The sequence below is a fragment of the Alligator sinensis genome, unplaced genomic scaffold (genome assembly GCF_000455745.1).
Source record: "Alligator sinensis unplaced genomic scaffold, ASM45574v1 scaffold1469_1, whole genome shotgun sequence".
NCBI classification, from domain to species: Eukaryota; Metazoa; Chordata; order Crocodylia; family Alligatoridae; genus Alligator; species Alligator sinensis.
In genome coordinates, this window is record NW_005842795.1 from 368396 (window position 1) to 391795 (window position 23400).

General features: G+C 39.1%; 1 protein-coding gene across 5 annotated transcripts in view; it reads right to left on the reverse strand.

Annotated features, from left to right (window-relative positions):
- The window catches only part of MAP3K20 (mitogen-activated protein kinase kinase kinase 20), a 125672-nt gene extending 102278 nt beyond the window's left edge, over nt 1–23394 (reverse strand). Inside the window, exons 1-2 of one of the 5 annotated variants that reach the window (XM_006035072.2) lie at nt 20184–23394; nt 17197–17385 (exon numbers count right to left, since the gene is read on the reverse strand). In XM_006035072.2, the coding sequence (XP_006035134.1) occupies nt 17197–17385; nt 20184–20192 (198 nt within the window). In that variant the 5' untranslated portion in view covers nt 20193–23394. Of the gene's footprint in view, nt 1–17196; nt 17386–17461; nt 17785–17838; nt 17994–20183 lie in introns of those variants that run through there. The other 4 variants (XM_006035073.3, XM_025191230.1, XM_025191229.1 and 1 more) reach the window with 4 other exon arrangements.
- Nucleotides 23395–23400: the final 6 nt, after the last annotated feature.

A 23400-nucleotide genomic window follows, 5' to 3' on the forward strand; every position in this document is an offset into this window, starting at 1 on the left:
GAAAAAAAGTGCCCCCCCCCCCCCCCCCGACTATCCTGTGAATAAGAGAATTCTAATCAAAATTAAAAGAGCAGTTCTGTATTGATTAGCACAATGACTGCAATATTGACTCTGCTTGGTTTCTATCTGTGTTCTTCTACAAGTTCCTTGAGGTGTCTGAGGACCTCAGATATAGGATCATGTTTCTCTCCTAACACTGTGGAAGGCCCAGGGCTCAATTTACCAAAATCTCTCCAAAAAGAGCAATACATATTGAGTGTTCACAACTTTTTGCTTCAATTTTTGGCCTGACTATGGCAGACATACACCCCTGTTCACTTTGGTCAAAAACCTAAATTGGACAATGGACTAAAATCAGACGTCCGATCCTAGATACTCTTAAACCGCTTAGTCCTCCTAAGTGCACTGTGCCGGAGATGTAGAACCTCCTTATCATCACACACTGTCCCATTCTCCAGAGCAGGGGATGTAGCAATGAATTCCTGAAGGCTGTCTGAAGTCACACTGAGGACCTGATCAACCCTTAGGCTGCTTCAAGGTCAGATAGGTGCAAAGATAGCTGAAACTCACCTCCGCCACCTTGCCCTTTCTCATCCAAGTTTTGAGCTAAAGGCAGCCTGACTGAACTAAAGAATTCAGAAGTCCATAATGATTCTTCTGCATTTGATTTAAATCAGCCTTCAGTAAACCTAACTGTTAAGCACTGCTGACATGCATGCATAAACTCTGGAAGAAGGAGCCATGCTCTATTCCTTCCTTTGTAAAATGCTCATCCTCCCAGCACATGGTCACAGGATTCTATTCCATTTCCCTTCTCACTCAACAAGGGCGGTATTAAAATTCAGGCTGCCTGGATACACTGCAAGAAGCTTCAGTTGCAGTGCCATCAGTATATAAATAGTACTCAGCTCAAGGTGTCAGTTTTATACACCCAGGGTAAGTACAGACAGTCAAAAAGCCCAAGGCTGAACAGATTCACAGGTTAGTCTAAGGTGCATAGATTAAACTGATGAGCAAGTGAACAGACTTCTACTTTAGTTTCTGGAAATTCAGCTACATGCCTGCAGTGGCCCAGGCCAGAAGCCCTGGTGCATGAGAGCATGCCTCCCTGCTGAGCTGGAGCAGACAGCTTGGGCCAAGGCTAGCTTGCTGACCCTATGAGGAGGGATTGGCAGGGGAGGTACCTGGTATCCAGAGATGCTGGGGGACTGTGAGTTAACATGGATCTGGAGGGGATCTGGGACAGAAGTTCAATAAACCAATTTAACTTAAATCAGTCAAGTCTGACATCCAGGTTTATCTTAAACTGGTTTCAGCCCATTTGAAAGCAATTTATGTGCACCGAACTTCTGTTGTGTTACAGATTAGAACTGGTTTTCGATCACTTATACTGGTTTGTGTGTAATTTCTGTCCCTACTCCCAGAGAGGACAGACATTACTTTCCCTCTGTCTGGCAAAAGCTGGAGCTTGAATGAAAGCTACAAGATGTTGGCAGGTTGGAAAAGACAATGGGAAGTGCAAGAGGTTCCCTTCCTTGAGTGTGGATGTGGGGCTATCTTTTGTTATCATGATTCACAATTCCCTCTAAGAGAGCTGATGTCTTTATAAAAGTTGACATTTTGAAGGCTGTAAGTTTTATATCAGACACTAACAGTTATCTATGTCTTGACTGCCTCCAGATTAGTTTACTGCAGTATGTTCTAGTTGGTATTTTGTCTGCAGACCTTTCAGAGATTTCAGCTATAGAAATCCACTAGCTGCCTTCCGCAGTCAGTAATTGTTCATACATTAATCATTTTGCTAAAGATGCAGGGGTCTACCCTTATAGCCTGATTTGTGCAGCACATCCATAAAAGTCTAATTTTGGTTTTAGCTGGTAGAAAAAGACTCTGTGCTTTGCCAAAACGCTACATTTCAATGACAGTGAAAAGTTCAACCAGCTCAATTAGGTACCCAACTTTAGGAACCTACATTTGAAAATAATGATCTTAATGTTGCTTTAGATTCTGCATTGTTGAGAAAGTTTGCTTTCTATCTCTTCCCACCTTCAAAAAAATTAATGTCTTTTTTGACAGGCATTTTTGAGGCACAAAGATCTTAAGGCTACAGAAACCTCCTGCTTTTTTATATACACATTGTTTAGTTTAGAAAATGTACCTTTATTATTGTGCATGTACAAAAAAGGTTGGTAGCAGTCTTCTGAAAGGATTCCTTTTTTGTTCAAAGGTTTCATTGAATTCAAATTTTTGATAGTTTGTACAAAATGGCATAGCTCGAATTATACTGGAGTTGTAAAGTTCAGATCCTAATTCTTCAAATACATATTTTAAATTAAAGTGTTCTTAAAATTTATATATATGTCATTATTCATTCCTCTTTTAACCACTGTGGATAGGACTGGATTTTAACTGTAAAATTATGTATAGTCTAATAAAGGTGAAAAATCCTCAGCTGAAGCATGACAAAGGGACCCCTCCATCCCTTCTCAATTTTTCCATTGCACAGTTCTCTTAAAAGAGGTATCTCACAAGAGAACCTGAAGAGTGAAAGATTTAAAGTGTGGAACTGAAATGCACCCATCAAAATCAGAATTGTGGTCCAAACCCAACCAGCTGTCAAATCTAGTAATATGAATGTATGCACACTTCTGCCTAATAAAATTTGAATCAAACACTTTGCATCTGATTCTCCATGTGAGCTTTTATGCAAACTTCTAAAGTGCAAGGAATCCTGGGGTGGAAGAGCTATTCTGAGAGCTTTCACATAGTTCATGTAATTAGGGAAACCACTTCCTTTGATTGTAAGTGTTCAAAACAGCTGAATTTCTTCTGTCAAAGGAACTCTGTGATTTGGGTCATCTCTTTTACTTGCTCTTTCATGTTTCTCAAGATAAGAGGTGAGACTGTAGAGCACATTATTTAGGGAAAAAAAGATTCCACTTTTTGTTTTAGGGATTGAACTTGGACTATTCAAAAGGCTGTCATTTGGAAATCTATCTTTTTTTCCCTCCCCCTGTTTCCTTCCTTTTCTGCTAAGCTCTTCAGTGGCTCTAGTGAACATAGTCCAAAATGCCAATTTAAGGCTAAGAGAAAACTGGAATATGGTACACAAAGAAGAGGGATTGTAGTTTGTCTTTGTTCTATTTTGGCTGAATATGTAATTATAAAAGAAGCTGTATCTGCAAGACCTTGGTCACTGTATCATGCTAATTTTTTTTTACTGTTCTAAACACTGACCAAGTAAAATGAAAAAACATAGACAGTTTGAAAGGTAAAGGAAGCTACTGCCCTGATATTTGAAGGTATCTATGGGCTTCTTTCCTTCCCAAAAATGAAGTCAGGTCACCATTTCAAGGCAAAGAACTTGTCACTGGTACTAACAGCCAATGCCAATACTATTTCTGTATCAAGTGTCACTTATTCTGAAAGAATTTCTCCAGTCGAACACTCCTGTTAGTGTTGTTACTGAACACTCATCTCAGTAAAGTCTTGGGCGGGGGGGAAAAAGCAATGACTCTACTCTGTTTCTACAGGGCAGTTCTTTGCTTGGGCTTTTTTTTTAAAGTAGCATAAGATTTCATAGTGCAATTCAGAAAAAATATTAAATATGAATGGTGGGTTTGCTAATTAAGAGGATTAATTCATAAGGTTCCCAATTAGAGAAATCACAGAATTCTATATGCAACTATTAGTAAAAATTCAGTTTTGAAATAAGTATAAATTAGAGGTATAGAACATACTATGTCCAAGCGCATCAAGTCATATCCAACTTCTTCAAAAGAAGAAGATAGGGACACAATGATAAGTTTGATGCAAATACCTAAACATATATAATAAGGGAAACCAGATGCGAAAAGCGAGCCAAGTTTTGGACCAGTACACAGTATAACGTCTATTACAAATGCCTGTGAAGGATATTACCAAGATTTAAAAGGAGAACTGACTTCACAGCTCTGATTTTTACCCTTCTGCCTCTAAGCACAGCCTTTACCTTCATATGTAAACTCATTACAAAAGGTCATCTCTGTAGAGTCTCTTACTGGTCTTAGTATTAAATGGGAGATAGCCTATTTAAAACAAACAGAAAAAAACAAAAGAATCTTTGATAACATCTTTACTACTGTTAAAAATATCCAGGATTCCTAGGACTGAAAGTGATTAGAATTAAATGTAATTTTTTTCAAGTTGATAGCACGTAGTCATTCATGTGTTTCATTACTACTAGTTTTCCTTGTTTCTGACTGTCTGTCACAAACAAAGGAGAAAGCATGTAATTAGACAATATATTTCCAAACCCCCGCAAAGGGACCAGAAGAATTTGATAATTTTGCACCTGAAATAACTTTTTAAAACTATTTTTAATAGTAAGTTTTCAAGTCAGAAACTCCACTAAGCTGCACCGACCTAGGAACAGAATATAACTAACCTCAGTGAATACAGGACCCTGTGTGGAGACTGAGCTGTCATTTAGAAGTGAGGTTCCTTGACTGAATGCTTGCAAAGCTAACCTGGCAGATGAGAACTAAAGCAGATCAGTTCAGCACTCTCTTCCTACCTTTGCCTACAGCTCCCTTGCTTCAGCTGCAGCTACCGATTGCTTAGTAGATCTTTAACAGTCTCATTTGTTTTCACTGCTGCTACTGAAAACTCCATATCTCAATTACAAAAAGTAGATTATTTACTTATCTAAATAGCACTATAAAATTTTACCTTTCCCCTATATCACAATGATGCTTTTCGGTGTTGACAGTAACACTGCTATAAATTTTACAGTAATAATCAGACTGTTTTTCTCATAAGCACTCAATCATCTGCAGCCTTGTCTGTGTAATTTTACACAGTGAAAGAGGAAAAAAGATGAAAGGATCTTATTCTCCCCTCTTCTATTCCTCTGGAAGGGCCAAGCACAAACCTAGCAGGAAGCTCCAGGTTAGTGTTACCATAGGGTGAAGAGATGGCCTAGCACCCAACTCTCCAGATCAGCCAGCAATTCAACCCAGAACACTGATAATATAATAGGAAAGGTAGCACTAATAATATTTAGCCAACAGCAAGGGTTTCAAAAATAGTTTTTAAATTTAAAAAAATAGTTTTAAGTTCAATGTGATTTTTCTTTTAAAATAGCAAATTATACAAATAATTCATAACCACACAATCCAGCAGGTGGAGATGGTTTCATCACATTTAGAAAAAGGAGCAGTGTGACATTTTTGTTATTTGTCTTCATTGGCACCATTACAGCAGCACACTAATAGAAACTGCCCTCTCTTAACGTATTTAAATACAAGAGTTAACTAAGAAGCTGCTTTCTATGTTTTTTCTGCACTGCACAGCTAAGATAAACAGGAACTAAATGTTTCTTTACAACTGTTTATATAACCCTCTTAAAATGAAACTTTCTTCGTCAGCACCTTAATAAGTGGAGGTAGGTAAACATCTAAGAACCTTTACAAGTTTGTGTTGTATCCTTTTTACTTAAAAATTAAGATAATCTACATTCTAACCTTGACAGTGGCATCAAAATATAATATATTTTCAACAAAACAATATATTCTAATATATCATCCAGCTACCTCATGAACATGCAGCGTCATCCAGATACCTCATGGACATTCAATATAAAGAAAATAAGCTTAGCAAGAAACGAACACGGATCACAAAAAGAAAAGCATTTGTAGACCTGCCAGATGCTTTACTGTTATTCTCAGAGGAAATAAGTAGTTACTGAAGAGCTCATTATTATTTGTTTTATAAAACATTGAGATTCCAGTCTAGGTCTAGGTACTAGACATACATATAATGAAAAGCTGTTCCTTCATTCACCATTTTACGTTGCCATTTGCCAATACAGAAAGCAAATGCATACTGTATGCATACACACATTCAAATAATCTGGAAGAATTCTCCCAGGTTTGTTCTCCTGATAGAAAAAAAATAACCAGTTGGATGTACAGACATTCAAACAGAGAGGCCCTGAAGAGTGGAGATCCTGCAGTACTGATGCTATGCAGCTGGGGGAGGGAGGGGAGGGCTGTGCATATATCAATCTCTATATCCTCTGCAGGTTCTTAGTCTGCCTGGCAATAGATGGGGATTGCGAAGGGGGGGTGTTTTGCTACCTGCTGCAGCAGCAGAGTCCAGCAAGCAACACGCTATATCCCTGGGGAGAGGTGATGCTGGAGGTCTGTGGTCTCTTCCAAAACAGCATGTACAGATATTAGCTGTCCCAGGAGAAACTGTCCTGGGACGGATTTAAAACTGGTTGTTCCCAAGTTATTTTTCTCCCAGGGCAGCCATGTTTCTTCTGGGAGAAAAAGCCTAAACATTTTTACATGTGTGGCTTCTCTTGGGAGAGCAGTGACTCTCCCAGGAGAAACTGTATGTCTGTACAAGGCCTACTAGTCTAAATTACTGAGCCAAAGCTTATTGGCTTAATCAGCAAATACTAGCAATATTTATGTGAGCTTCTCCAAAGCCTACATAAGAGAGACCATTTGCTGCATGAAACTGATTTCTAATCCAGGCTCCCTGCTTGGTGTCTCACAGTCCAATAGAGGGGAATCATTTTACCACAGTGGGCGTGTCTACACATTCATTAATGTGCCTTAGCTACTGCGCGTTTAGATTAGTACTCACTTAATAAAGTACTAACTAAATGTGCAGTACCTGGAGTTACTGTGCAGTAGCGCTGATGCATGGTTATTTAGTGACGCTTACTGTGCATTAGCTTAATAACACTGTGCAGTAGGCTATTAACACAGTTTGTGCTGTGATGTGCTACTGCGCAATGTTACTAGGCTAATGGGCAATAAGCATCTTGTGTAAACGCACCCAGTGTTTACCAAATTTAAACAAGGATGAAAAAATAAATGCCTTCTACCACCCAACCCCTTGCATAAACCATTTCAAAGCAAAACTCTATTATTACATTCCAAACTATTTTAAAATAACTGCATAAATATGATACTCAAAACTTTCATTTAAAAAAAAATCTATAAACAGTTGCAGAAATAACGCCCAAACCGTGAACTGATTATTAACTGATGCAAGGATGTGTGCCTGAGTCTGCAAACATGTGAACGTCTGAAACAACAGATGTGAGAAAAATGCGACTTGGACACATTAATATCAAAGAGCCATTAACAATCAGGTCTGAAGACAGTTAAAATGCCCACAATAAGAGTTTTGCAGTAGATCATTTCAGCAGAAACTTTGGGTCACTGAGGAGGTCAGAGGAGGTGACACACTAGGGCAGCTATTTGATGTCAAAGGATAAATGAGCATAGATTAATGAGCAATGCAGCCTTCCCACCAAATTTAAGATTTTTTTTCATCTCTTGAAAAGGAAGAGGGAGGTGAGATGCAGACATTTTCTGAGGCTTAAAGCTTCAACAGCTTCCAGGACAACAAATATTTAAGCCACTCCCTGAGCCTCTCTGAAGTTAAAAACCACAATTATCCTATGTACCGGTGCTAAATACTGAAACTTTCAATGACAAATTCTGCGAATCAGTAACAACACAACAATTCACAGCATATTGAAAATTTTAAATTTTGAAACAACATAAACCATGCTACTAAAATAAAGAACAGTAAGAATATCATCCTGATTGAACAGGACACACTGGACAGTTGTCAGCATGTTTTTTCCACAATCTAATCAAGGTATTTGGGAGAGATGCTTAGGCAAAAATCAAATCTAGTTTACATATTAATTTTTTTTAACAACTTAATAAGCAAAAACAAGATTCCTTCCGTCTACCTGATAATTTTTATTCCACATTTGTAGAAAGCTGATGGTAAGTCTTGCTTATGTTCAAAATATGTAGCCAATTTAGATAAACCAACTTTCAAGATTATTTAGTTAAAACCAATTCAAACCCTTGTGTACGTGAATTTGTTTTAAAGAGGTTTATTTCAGTTTAGCTTAAGTCAAGTCCTAAATGAATTTTAGCTAACCAAAAATAAGTCTGGCTTTAGAAAAAAATGTAAGAATATCTACATTCACTAGGTAGATTTGTACTTTATAGATTTGCATCTGTATCTTATAAAATTCTACTCATCCAAGAAAAGACGTATTTTAAGTAAGTAGGCAAGCCAAAAAAATCATCAGCATCATCAGCAACTGTGGCAAAGTAAACTCTAATAGATTATAGCCAGATTCAGACATTAATCACTTTTACTGGTATAAGCAATCGGAAACCAATCTCTATCCATAGTAAAACAGAAACTTGGCACACAAAACCAGTCTATACCTGTAACAGAACAAAAGTTCAGCACACATAGATTGGTTTAAAAATTGAGGAACCAGGTAAGATTTGCCCCCCTCAACCAAAGGGCAAATGTGTGGTATGTTTGTTACAGATCAAATTATGCCACTTACAAAATTGTGTAACTTAAATTGATCCTGCCTCAGGTTTTCTGAACGTGTGTACCTAGCCTATGTGCTTAGATTATGTGCCTGAAGTGGTACATTTTTAGACATTTGTAAGAGACTGGCATGGGAGAATGGAAGAAATCCCCTACAGGAAAAGAGCAGAAGACTAAACTTTGCAGCAAAGATGGTTCTTACTAGATGTCTCTACCCTGTCCACAGCTATTTGTTGACGAGAAGAGTAGACTACTCACATTACTCTACACATACACAGAAGTCAGTTTCATAACTGCTGCAGAATCGCTGCAGATGACTACAGAGCCTTCCTTAGAGTCAAGTATTCTGAATTTTTTTTTTTACCAAAAATAAATAAATAAATAAATAAATTTTAAAAAAGGACAAAGTGAAGACAAAAGCAAGGACAGCTGCAGACACCTTTTCACATAAATCAAGCAGGTTCTCACAAAACTTTCTTCTTCTATGTACTCTACAAGTTAAAGTGAGATTTTTATAATTGTTAACAAAAACATTCTATAAAATCTGATTTATACACATTATAGATTTGTAGTATCTGAAGGATCTCAGAAGATCATCTAATTCTTAATCAGCCTCAAGGCAGGGGAGCCTATGCCTAGACCACCCCTTGCAAAGATTTGTCTAACCTATTCTTAAAAGACTTACTGATACCAGACTGAAAGGAATATATATACACATACATGTCAAGTTAGTAAAACAGTATTAAAAATGCCTTTCATAGTGTATACCTCCCAGAACTGAGAGCTATTCAAGGTTTGGCATCAGGATTCTACAAACTACAAGCAAAAAGAACATTTCTATTTTTAGTTCTGTCTAGATTAAGTATCAATTTCAATTTAGTTGGTATTATTCTGTTTTACTCTGTTGCTTTACTCCTATTGCTTATGAAAGTCATTGGCAGTTCCTACTCTTGTGACCCAGATTTCACATTACCACATACTCTCTTTTAAGACTGCAAACATTTATGAGGTAGTCAAATGACATGCATGTGATTAGACTCCTCATATTGGAAGCTACAAATGTGTGCACCCTTTACTGGAGAGACCCATCTTAGAGATGTATCATGATGTGAAAATGCAAAGAAGCTGTCTTAGTTTATCACGTTCCAAGCGTACTTTATGCAGCAGTTCAAAAAAATTAATAAAATTCTTGACATCATTTACACAGGAAATACTGACAATATTAAACTAATTAGCACTGGCAGTTGTCAGATTTCAAAGAACACAGCATCAAGACTAATGAAAACATATTTTTACACTTGATTATCAAAAAAAAAATCTAACTACACTGTATATGCATGACCAAACAGTCCATAAAACATAACAGCACACCCAACCTAACAGCTTTTTTCAAAAGTATCAAGACTAATGAACTGCTGGTTCTTTAGCAAAACTGTAATTAAAACAAAGGTAAATGAAAAAAATAAACCATGATTCTCAATCTTGTTCCTCAGAGCTTGTAAAGGTCACCATCAGCACCTTCTATATATACTGTAAGAGATGCATTTTCTTACTGCTAGTATGATGCATATAACTAGGGTGGCCATAATTATTTTAAGGAAATTCAGGATGGGGGGGGGTGCCATGGGGCATGTGCGTACACACACACACATACTCTGCGGGTCACCAAGTGACATGTGCATGCATGTGTACACACACACTTGTGCACACACGTGTGCCAGAGCAGCACTGTGCAGCAGTGGGAAGGGCCGAAGCAGCTGTTGGGATCACAATGCCTTTCTAACTGAGGCTAGGGCTGCAGGCTGGGGCCAGGATGAACTGGGAAGTGCGGTGCCTTTCTGACCAGGGCTACAGACTAGAGTCAGGGCTTGGGGCAGAACACTGGCTGGGTTGGGGGCACTGTGTGGGCTCTGTCTGACTCACAGCTGTGGACCCATCCTGGCACCTCCAGTTGCATCCTGGCCGTGCACCCTGAGCCAAATGAGCACAACCAGCCCTGGTCCTGCACCTCCCTCCCTGGTTAGGGCAGGGCACGGTCAGGCTTTCTGTATTGGGGCTGCAATGTGGCTAGCTTAGCCTGGCCCAGCCTAGGGGCTCACAGCCAGGATGCAGCTGAAGGTACCAGGATGGTACTGGAGCTGAATCAGCGTGGGGCAGACAGAGCCCACATAGCAGCCCCAGCCCCAGCAACAAAGGCACTGTGCTCCCCAACACCACCCCCCTCTAAAATCTGGGACTGTCCCAGGCAATACAGGGCATATGGTCACCCTACATATAACTGAATGACCCTTTATGTATGAAAGTGTATGTGTTATAAAAGAAAAAATAAATAAAAGCCCCAGATAACAGTAAACAAATTAGAATATTATTATGGACCATTGACAATTTAAGGAGACCTTGGCAAACTATTAGAGTACTTCTAAGGAACAGCAATATTAAAATTTAATTCCAATATTTCAAGCAAAATTACACTAATAAAATCTGAGTTATGCACCAAAATTTGCACCTAAGAATTAGTACAATTCTTTGCACAATTATTTTAATTTACTCATAGGTTACTTATTGTTATAAATCTCATTTACAATCTATCTCTATCCAGAAAATCTGCTACAAAATATACTTATGGAAATGAACTGCAGCACCATAAGAATCTCAGATTCTTTAAATTCTTCTTTAAAAATAAAGAAGAAATATATTTCCAATTGCATGCCTCACTTATGAGCAATGGTCACTCAAAAGTCATGCCAGACGCCATGACTTGTAACAAATAAAGAATAAATTTGAAAGATACACATTACAACTGAAGAGATTTAGGCCAGCAGATGTTGTTCAGCCAAAATATACAGTGTCACTACATAAAACATTACATTTCATCAGTCCCCTCCAAAGGAAATCTATGCAGGTGAGTGTTAGGGAGTCCTGAAGATGTGCTGTAATATGCAGGATAAGACCTCTGAGCCCAAGCCCACTCTGACTGATCTGTCAAATCAGAGCCCCCAACCTGAATTCATTCAGATCCCAGACAAAAAGAACCAAGTAAAATTTATGGGTGTAGCAGGGTATATTATCCCTTGAAAAAATGGCCAAAAATTATAGTTGGGGCATGCATCCAAGGGAACAAACCAACATTCCTGTCACGTAGCAACTATCTTCTGACACAAATTTTAATCATCATACTACTACAGTATTTTGATTCAGGAAATGCTGCTTTCTGTAAAGTAACCCACAAATCACCAACCGGTCTGGACTGGATAAGTGAAGTTGCAATTTTAATAATAATTGTGTACACTTGGGGCTTTCAAAATTGACAGAAGTCTTATATTGAGTTTTGGCTTTGATATTTAAAAGAAAGTCTTGCAGAGTATTTTTTTTCCATCTAAACATACCTATTTATCTGCAATTCTAAAAAATGTGCACTCCCATTTCATATCCAGTCACAATTTATTGTTTTGCCTATAAAAAGTTGGTGTTACAGAGGTCTTTCCATTTCTCACAATTATTTTAAGATGTCTTCCAACATAGCTGTATAAGCCAACACTGAGCAATGGCCATTGGTATATTTATATGCTTCTTTAAATATGTATTTCAATTGGGTATGTAGTTAGACACTCATTTTATGTGCTAGAACTCATCCCACTTGGGTATATAAAAACTCGAATTTTTCTCTCTGGCTTCTAGTTTATTTGTTTTGTTTTTAAGTGTTGTTGAAGACCCTAAATAATTCAAGAAAAAAAGACACAGTAGCTTTCTTGGCTAGGTTTCTGCCATTGGAATCAGAGCTCCCAGTGACACTCCATTCCTGAGAGCAAGGTCCCTCAAAGCTCTATTGTTTTCTCTTTAATCAACTGTTATGGCTCACTGGTAGTAGTTAATAGAAACAAAAGATAATCAGTCAGGGAGTATAAAAGAATGGGTATTTACCAAAAGAAAGCTTACTTTCTAAGGTGGCAAGGGCAATTGCTTTCTCAGCTTAAATATTAACTATCCAAACATCTACCAAACAACAAAACTATATACATCTCTAACAAGTTACTGTTCTGTTCTAGTCAGAAAGGTAGTTGCTAGGATGATCACATTTAGCCATGTATTATGCTTTTCAGTCATAATTCTTGATAAGCTTGATAAAAAGGGACCTTATTATGACCCCTACTATAACAGGACCCATTTAATTTCACTCAATTATCCCAATATTTAACACTATATCCTGCGCTAGACAAAAGCAGTGGTTCTCAACCTTTTTGATCCAATGGTCCATCTCCATCCAACCCCACTTTCCACCCCATAACTGACCTCCCCCTCAAACTCATGCACAGCCCCATAGTCCTGGCATCCCACCCACAGTATCTCCAGAGACCACTGATGGACAGCAGGCTACTGATCGAGAACCACCAGACTACTGTATTTCAGAAAAGCCTTGATTTGAAGGCATCAAACAATGGAGAATCTATTATCTCCCTTGGTAGCTGGTTCCAAAGATTAATCACCTTCACTGTTAAAAATATCGTGCCTTATTTCCCATTTGAATATGTCTGGCTTCCACATACTGGTTCTTGCTATGTCATCCTCCTGTAAATTAATGAGCTCTTTAGTAACCCATATTTTTTCATCATTAAGGGACAAGGTGTCCTCTTTTAACCTGGAATCATTTCTGCAGTAATTTCCTATACCCTTTAATTTTTCAGATTTCCTTTTAAAATCTAAACACCTTACCTGTACCTCATAGTCCAATGTTAAATCTCATGAATACAACATACAAATACAATCACCTCTCTATTCCTACAGACTACTCTCTTTTTTGTATATTCAAGAACCTTAGACTTTTTTTGCAAAAACACCACAATTGGGAACTCAGGTTAAGACTTGTATCTACTATCCATCTATTCATAGATTTCATAGATTTCTAGGGTTGGAAGGGACCAATTAGACCAGAGTCCTACCACCTGCTCTATACTTTTCAGTAACTGCTATCCAAGACACTGTCTCTGATCTTATAGATTGGGCCTGAATTTCTTGTTCCAAGACATCTATTGTTTCATTTGGTTGTTTTACAACATATTTTGTTTGAATGCACCCATTTTATCAGAGTGGGTCAGATTACTCTGTACTATATGCCTATTAGGGGTGTGTGAAACGGGCCATATTCGATTCGGATTCAGCCCGAATCAGGGACAGTGATTCAATTTGTTTATTAAGATCACTATCCCAATCTGATTTGGCTGAATCCGAATCTGAAGATTTGATGCTGATTTGGGGAATCAGCAATTCAGCCACAGACACAGCTATAAATGTTTTTTTTCTACGTACCTCGAGGTACCAGGCATAGCTTGTGAACACTGTGATGGAGGGGTTGATGGAGAGTCCCACAGGAGCACGGGGTGGGGGCCCCCGTCCGCTCAGCGGTGAACCCAGAAGTGGACCAGAAGTACTTCCAGCCCACTTCTGGGTCCGCCGCTGAGTGTGTGGGGGAGGCCCCCCGCGCCCCCCAGCTCAGCGATCAGCTGCGAGGGGACCCCAGGTACCCCCCCAGGCCCAGGAAACACCAGGTGCCAAGCTAGGGGCCGGGGGGGGGGGCCCCTACACGCTCCCCAGCGACTCCAGAAGCACTTCTGGTTCACTTCCAGGTCTGCTGCTGAGTGCACTGGGGACCCACCCATGCTCCTGTGGGATGGCTCCACCCGCCCCACCATCTTGTGCGGGCCGGGAGCGACCCGAGCACTTTTTCGCGCTGCACGCGGGCTGTGGCCAGCAGCCCGGGCACGCCGGGGCGGAGAGGGAAGGCCTTCGAGCTGGAATTAGGCACGGACGCGTATCGGTAGTTTTAAAAGATTGTTTACTTACACCGAGATGGCAGTGGTGCAGGCTGGAAAGCTTGCTTAAGTTGCGGTTACAGAAAGAAAACAAAAACTCGAACCTGCAGGGCACGAGGGTACGTCGCATAGGGTTCCGGCGACGGGAAGATGAAAATACGAGGGTACGTCGCAAAGGGTTTCGGAGACGGGAAAGTAAACCTGCAGGACTCGAACCCGGGTAGAAGAGCTCTGGAGTCGTCCAGCAAGGACTCACACGAAGTTTGCTAGGCTCCGTGGGTCCTTCTGCTACACGAAGTTTGCTAGGCTCCGTGGGTCCGGTTCGTAGCACGCGGGAGGGATACGTCTGGGAATCTATCGGCGACGGGGAGAGGCTAGAGGTTGATCAGACCTCTGTTGCCTGCTTGAAATGCGCCGGGGCCAAGCCAATCACTAGCCGCCACGTGTGAATAATTTAGAACTGGCCAATAATGGGACTCAAATTAGCATACAAATGGCGGGAACTCTTTGCAACGAGCATTTCTGTGCTGCAACAAAGAAATGCACCCTGCAAAGAAAGCTTCAAATTGGCGGGAAACTTGTTCCTTGCACCAGGGTTCTCTTTTGCAGCAGAAAACTCCACCGTGCAAGGAAGCTGCAATTTAGCGGGGACAATTTAGCAGTGCCGAAGCACACACAAACAAAAATCACACCTTTTGGGTTGTGACACATCTCAGCATTCACAAGCTGCCTGGTACCTTGAGGTATGCAGAAAAAACATTTAAAGCTGTGTCTACATCCGAATCATCGAATCTTTCCAAACCTCTCTGAATCAATTTGGATTCAGAGATTCAGCCAACAAATCGAGCCAAATCTCTGCCGAATTGAATCAGCGACGGAAGCTTCACACACCCCTAATGCCTATCCTCCTTGTTATTCACCATCCACCAATATCTGTCATTTACCAATTTATATTTACTTCCTGTGATTTTAAATTTACTTCTGAATCATCAATGAAAATGCTGAAAAGAAACAACACTAGTATCAGTGCCTGTTGAACTACGCTAGGAATGACTGAAATGCAACAACGATTTCCTACTGACAATTACTTTTTGAGATGTGTCCATTAGCCAGTTCTTATTCCTTATTGATATTATGTAGTGCTATTTTTTTTTATCAGAATGGGCACATGAGCCAACTATGTCACCCAGTTGCAAAGAAAAAGAAATTCCAAGCCTAATAGCATGTGGGATGAATTAACAGGAATGCTGTACACAAATCAGAAGTGTTCCTTTTTATCGACTCAGGACCAGTAAGGCCTCATATGTAATACTGTGTCCAGTTTGAGCTCCAAGCTTCAAGAAAGATCTTGACAAATTGGAAAGTATCTAGAGGAGAACAATAAAAATTGACCGTGTGTGTTGTGAAAAGGTTGTGGAATCTCCATCACTGGGAGTTCTTAATGCAGGTTAGACATTCACTTGTTTTGGATGGTTTAGACAGAAAATAACCTCTCATGAACAAGGAGCTGGAGCAGATAACCACCCATGTATCCTTCTAGTTCTTAATTTTTTTTGATTCTCTATCAGTAGATGAGTGTTTTAGCCTGTATCCTTACTGCAGTGAGCCTGGGCTCTAAACCAAACCCCAAGCGATGTCAGTTAGCCTGAGGTGAAGGCACTATTTAGATAAGGGCTTTGAGTTTGTAGAGGGGAGAAAGAGACATCCAAATAAATGCCCAAGCTAAATCTGCAGTGAAGTGAAGCACCCACTGAGCCCTTTCCAAGGGTGCTGCAACATGAGTGTTATTGCAGCCAAATTTAAATGCCATGCACACCTCCTGGGGTAGAAAATTGGAAACAGTTGCAGCCAAAGCACATGTTCTTGCCACAGCACTTCCCGCTCCAACCTCACACACTCCTCCAAAAAACAGAAATGCAGCAGGCAGGGGGTGGGGGGGACGACGACTATCCTGCACCCCTCAGTTTCCAGGAGGAGCACATAGGGTCAGATCAGGAAAGGCCATTGCAAAAGCACATGCTTCAGTCAACAGCTGCAGTCTTTTGACTGCAAACCCGAGGCAGGATTCCCCTAGCAGCCTCTCCCCAACTTGCGCCCCATGAGAAGCAGCTCCTCTGTTAATGCTTTCACAGCCAAATTAAGGCTTTAACAGCCCTGATCTATGTAGATTAGTGGCAGCTAGGAGCACATTAATGCAGTAGAGGATGAGTCCAGGGAGAGCCTGCAGCTCCTGGGTGGGCCCATGCCACTGCAGGTAAGATTCCCCTAGCCCCATTCTCCTAAACTCAGCACAATGTCGCCTCCCACCCATCCATTCTCCCTTTCCTGCCCATGGCACAGAAATAACTGGCAACACCTCTGGGATGTTGGGTTATTCCTTGGTTTGGTAATAGGGATACTTCTTTTGAAGTAGTATCAGCCCTGTCAGTAGCTTTAAGTTTCTCCCTCCTTTTATTATACCTACATCTGTGACAAAAACTGGATGCAGGATAAAGTCCCAGACACACTGTATTCTGGTCAAATGTGTGCTATTTTAGGCCAGTGGTTCTCAAGTGGAGTGTTATGAAATACAAAAAAGTTACAGAGGGGTGTCTTGAGCCTGAAAAAGTTAAGAACCACTGAATTAATCGGAAGTCTGATGTAAATAAGGCACAAGGGAAGAGAACAATGAAAGTACATTTGCTTCATTTCTACATAGCAATCCCTTTGGACAATGATATCCAGTGAACTGACTAGGTCAGCAGGGTTAAACTTAAATTCTCCTGCTCCTCAGTCTCACCGTGGACACTCAGAGAGAAGGGCAGTAAAAGCATGAAAGAAATAATCCTATAAACAATCCTATAATTCAGCATGATTCAATTGTAACAACAGCCAGTTATTGGTTTTCATAATTAAAAACAAACAAAAAAACCAACAAGGTCTTCCTTGATTAGCAACAGAGGAAGACATTAAAATATAATTTATATTACTCTGAAAATGATACATTATTCATATTAATAAAACAGAAATGAATCCTCACCTCTTTCTCTATTTTCAGCAACTTCTTCACAGCCACCTCTTTTTCCTGTGATATCCATCGGGCTCGATAAACACTCCCAAAACTCCCTCCACCGCAGTTTTCAAAGAACTGCAAGTCATCGAATTTAATTTGCACAAATGAAGCACTGGTAGACGACATCTCATAATGACAAATGTTCCACAACAAAATCTGTAAGGAAAAGCTAATTAATACATCTGTTCCATGGAACAATCATATTCCTAACTATTCCAAAGAAGGAACCTACTGGAATAAAAGTTCTATAGCAAATCCACTGAACAGATCAAAGGAAAATAATCCAGAAACTCACACTCCAGCAGCCTATTCAAGCATTCATATATTTGGTGCAGACTGAAAATCAGTTGCATGGAGAGAAATAGCTAAAAATGCTCCTCAGATTTATACTGGTGTTTCCTGTACATGGTGAAGTAGCTCTGCAAAAAGCAAGTGTATCACCAGGTCTCCTAACATGAAGCACTCTGACAAATGGGAAATGTGCTTTCAACTATGAACTTGCATAGGAGTTCTGGAATCTGAAGCATGTGATCTCTCCATGTTGTGATCACTTCACACAAAATATACATAACCTAAGCAACTGAATATTCTGGCAGAAGTTCAGCTTACATCTACAGACTAAACAGCCTTCCTATGCTCAGAGATAGAAGTACTTGCGAAAAAAGTCAGGCCAGAAAAGCTGGTCTCTTTCAGAAATGATTCCCTTTTGCTTTCATGCTGTAACAAGGAGTAAGTGTAGGATAATTTATCTTGGTTAGAATATGCAAAATCCTGTGCATGCTGCCAAGAATGGATTTTACGGTTTTAAAAGATCAGACCATATCTGTTGCCAGAGGAACAGAATGTCCTTCCCATGGATTACAATGTGAAAAATCCTGTGTCTGCAACAACATTTTAAAAAAGTTATCACCTAAGTGAGTGGACACTCACTGAGGCTGATTAGATACGTGGATTATTTTTAAGGGGGTTTTTAATAGTATTGAGAACTAAAAAGCTTTTAATTATGTTACAAAACAGAGAAAATCCCTACAGTTCATGTAAGTTTTCTACCAAGCTAGAAATCAGACTTGTTTACATACTAATTTGTACCAGTATAATTAACTTGGTTTGGCTGAAGCAGTGCACTATACAGGCAACCGTATTTCAGCTATAGCTTACTTTGGTTTAATTTAAACTTTTTAAGCCAAAAAGAGCTAAAACAAGCTAAGCCAAAACAGAACCAGTTAAAACTGAAATATAAGCAATTAGAGCCCTTGCGTCAGTTAAAATGACTCCTTGAGTTAAAATGATGCAACTCTGTGGTTAAACCAGTGGGGACCAGCCTTCTTGGCAGGTGTGCCAAAAATTAAACCCCCCACACTTCCCAAGTGCCACTCTGATCCCCTAGCCCTGCTGCTATGCTTTCTGCTCCCCGGCCTGTGTTCCCAGCCCAAGCTTCTACTCTATATTCTGCTTCCTGGTGGATCTGCTGCTGTGCTCCCTGCTTCCTCCCCAAACTTCAGTGTGCCACACACAGAAGCTGCCCATGCCACTTGTGGCACGTGAGCTGAAGGTTGGCCATGCCTGGTTTAGATAAATCCTTGGGTTTTCTACAATGCTATCAGTTTAGTATCCCAAGCACTGTATTGTTTAGAGTGCAGGGTCAAAGACGATCCTTGTTTGATGTCTGTGCAGTACCTAACAAAAAGATGCCTCGAACCTTCACCAGGGCTCCAGGGTTTACTGTAAATAAGTAAGAGGGGCTTTTGTCCCCAACTCTGCAATGAAACTACGTGAAATCTGCTATGAATTTTAGATTAAATTTCAATCACTATTTGGTTATTGAAGATGGTGAGATGTGAAGCAATAATGGCTTTCTAATTATTGCCTAGAAACAGCAAGCTGCCTTTTCTCACTTTGCTTGGTTACTTTTAAAAATCTTTATTATCTACTAACAAAACCCAAGAGGTTAAAGATACTGGCCGACTAGACCACAATGCAACTTATAATATAAACCTCTCCTGAATTGTTTTTTCAGAAGGCAAATCTGAAACAGCCCAAGAGAGAAAAACTGTATTTATCCTATATTTAGCCTATCTGTGAGTTAATGGGTTCCTTTTTTCAACAATTCTTCAATGCCAAAAATATACTTTTCTGACTTGGGGTAAGTTTTATTTTTCTCATACATATTAAGGCCTATTCCCCTAACCTGTGTCCTCTTTGGCCACATCTATTGTTCATACAAATAGGTTTTGCTGCTTCTCTAAGCAGTACAAGTGTGCAGGAAGCTTTCTACTATAAGCATCTTACAATCTACTGCCTTTCTCCATCTATTTAATTTTGTTTGCGAAAAAAATCTCCAGGGCTCCAGGAAGCATTGGAATTATTCACAGGAGTAAAGTTACTTCTCTTATTCCACTTAGAAGACTGGACTCCAAATCGGACAGAATTGCGAAGAACTGATAACATTATTAAAATGGAGATACCAGAAGAAACAAAAAACTAGAGGAAAAGGAAAAAGCTGCTCAGAGAATACATCACTTATTTCTTGTATTGTATTTACAATTTTATTCAGTAGTTGTAATAAGATGACTTAACTATTTTAAATTAATCTAGAACCTGCAGATCTAATAATCCATATTTTCAAAATAAGTGGCTCACTTGAATTTACAAAGATTTACTAGTGCAGAAACAAGATCATCCAAGTAAGATTTGATTGGAAATATGCCACTCACCACTTGCCAGTACGCTAGAGTATGCTAGAAAGTATAATTCAGTTTTATTAATATCAAGCATCTTTTGATACACTAGTGCTGTTTTTTTTGTCTTTGTTCACACGCCAAATCCTAAATTTCAGTGAATCACAATACATCCGCCAGTCCATGAAAAGTGATGGAAATTATATTTATCCCCTCCTTTCCAATACGAAGTTTATCTACAAGTTTTGACAAATCTAAGTCACTGGCATAACATACCATTAACATATTTTAAGGATGATTCACTGGTTCACACCACATTCTTCAAAATCTATCTTCCAAAGAACACAATGAAGATTTATGCAGGTAACCATGAATACAGGTAACTGAAATTAATAGCACTGTCATGCATAAACACATCCTCTTCTTGATTAAAAAATAACTTTTTTGAATGTTACTTCATATCTATGGATACAAGATAGTTAATCCTCAATTAGAAATATTTCTCCCTCAGAACAAAGGAATTAAACTGTTTGGAGTCACTACTTATGAGATGATTATACATACAGTTATTAATTAAACTGTCATCATGTTTGAAGAGATATTTTACAATTGTGTGGCATATCTACTCTTACACAGTGGGTCAAAAGAAAATTCCTATGTTTCATGAGGCCTGAGGCTGAATTTTTATAGTTTTGGCCTCCAAAACACACCATTCCTCCAGTCTTGAGCAATGCATTTTTAGATCTTAAATCTTTCTAGTAAAAGTATTCTTCCACTGAAATAGTTTTCCATGGTAGCTCTCTCTGAAAGAAGGGAAACAGTTTCTTGAATTCATACATCCCATAGCCCTGTCATTTTTTCAGAAACACAATACAGAAATTCTAACTGCTGTTACTGTGCTATAGCAGTGGGGTAGGCAATGTTGACGGGCTTTGTTGTCTATTAAATGAAGACGGAGCAGCTCAGTAAAACTGAATGACAAGCATATGAAGTCTTGATTTGTCTCAAGTATTTTAAAGTCACCAATCACCTAGTAAAAACAAAGTTTCCTTTCTTGAATTCCAGTTTTGATTTCTAACAGTTAAGGTGAGTTGGAAGTCATGCAACCAGGAAACAAAGTAATCTCCTTTTGTGTTCCTTTTCTCTTTATAATATATTACTGTTGTAAGGATCTTAGAAATTATTGACCTTAACACCAAAGAGAAAAGGTTTAAAAAACCCATTTTATTGTATGTTAGATTTCTATTTTGATTCCCTGACCAGGAATCTATTACTGTATATTACTGTGTATCCAAGCTGTTCAGCAGACCATATTAAGATTCAATATGGCTTTGAACATGCTGAACTTTTATTAACATCTGCCAACTAGCTGTTACTGTCCATATTTAACTATGGGCCCCATTCACTCATCAGTGTAAGTAATCAGCATAGGGAAGATGAAGCAGAATTTCATCCTAATTCCTTTATTGGGAAGGAGGCAAGAAGGGTGTTTGATCTCTCCAGCCTTTCTTCAAACATGGATATTGTGGAAACCATAGGAGACGAGAGGCACCTGCCATCAGCTTTTTTGGCCTTGACTCTTGTCACATGACCTTACTAGCACCTGCAAAGAGACATGCTTCCTGGGGCCCAGCCTGCGATGAGAAGGGATTCCCACAGCATGGAGTGAGGGGGGAAATAGAATAAATTAATTATTCCTACCTCAGGTTGTGCTGTGTTGCATTTTGGAATCTGAGAGAATCCAGCCAGTTCACTCCAACTCTTTAAAGGGCTTGTATGTCATGACAGCAAGTAAACTAGTGAAGCAGAACTTGCTGCTTTATAGTGCCTTGGTAAGCACTACCTACTCTTCTCAATTACTTCTCATAAAGGTAAAATGAGTTGCCATCAAAAGTTTTATAAATGAGAGACACAACAAAGTAAGATAGTTAATACAACCTGAATTTGTCTCCATTCCAAAATACCTATGCTAGGTTTGTGGATTTATAAAACAGAGTACTGATCTGCCACATTGCACATATATCTAGAGCTTTTTAAATATGCAATTATTTGGCTTACTTTTAGCAATCTCATCACAATTTATTAAAGGAAGCAACTAAATTATTCATTCCCCTGACCTCATTTATGATTCTGTAAAATAGCCAAAGCAGTTTTCAGTACTTGTTTTGGTAAGGCATGCTGCCAAAGTATTGCCAATAAAGTAGTACTACACTTGTGCTATCTTAAAATACAAAGCAGAATGTTCCAAGTCTCCTTATTTGGCAAAACAATTCCTCTGCTTTCAAAATCTTTGACCATCCATTTTTAGATCCAGATCTTCATGCTTTTGTATTTTGCCTTCAGTACTCAAAACGTTCAAATATTGTACTTGCAATAGCAAAATGCAAAATACATTGGTTGACTATTTATTTTTCTAACTGGAAGAGACACAAGGAATCTCTATAGTAATATGTTAAACTAGGGATTACATAAAGAAATTAAGTCTGAAGAAGGTTTTTACAAATAAAATAAAGCCATTACCGTCACATAGCTTATAATAAAATTTAAAGGATAAAGTTTAAGTAGATTCCATGCATTCCTCCAAAATAAACATTTTCTTATCTGCTTCTAATCCTTATAATAAGTTAAAATAAAAATCAACACTGTCAAGTTTCCCCAGACTTCCTAAATAAATTTCACTAACTGGTGTAAAGTACTACAGTTCCTCAGATTTAAACATGGGTTTTGCACACTGTAGTCATACAAGTACCAAGGATCTGCTATTTTTACCTGAAAACTGAAAAAAATATAGGACTCCTGTTAATTTTATTTTCAATCTTGTGCAAATAGCTGAAGTTTAAATAGCTGCTAGTTTAGAGAATGAAAACAGAGCTCAGTTTAAATAATTCTGAGAACTTCAGCAAATGCACTATTTTGTTTTTTTAGATCTGAATTGCACTGCTGGTAGAAACCAAGCAATGCACGTGCTGCATTTTAAATAAAAAAGATATGGCTTCTGACGGATAGTGGGCCACTCTCCCAATTTCAACTACACCTTTATTTATTTATGGACAAGACATACTTAAGGGGTGTACATTATTCTGCAACCAGATCTGCTAAGGCCAGTTAGCCTCCCCAGAGGTGCTAGCATGTCAGACTGCAGGATGCAGGCTTCAACATTTTGCATATTTTGAACTGTTTTGCTCCCTTAGCATCAGAAAGCCAGCTCCTACCTCCATTTAATTCAGCAATGTAAATTTGGGCCTTAAAGATGTTTCCAAACCACGCAGCCCAGCCACGTCTGCCACAGATAATCCAGCGCTTTCAAATTAGCTCTGTTTTAGATAGCCACTTTTTATTGACTGGTAATTGCCTGAACTGCTAAGAGGATCATGCTAGCTAGAGAGCTGACAGTCGAAACACCGGGGAAAAGAAAGAAACAGGTTTAGCAAAACACCGCAAAAATGAAAGGAAGAGGTAAATATTGCTTCTTTTTGCTAGAAAGAAAGAGTTC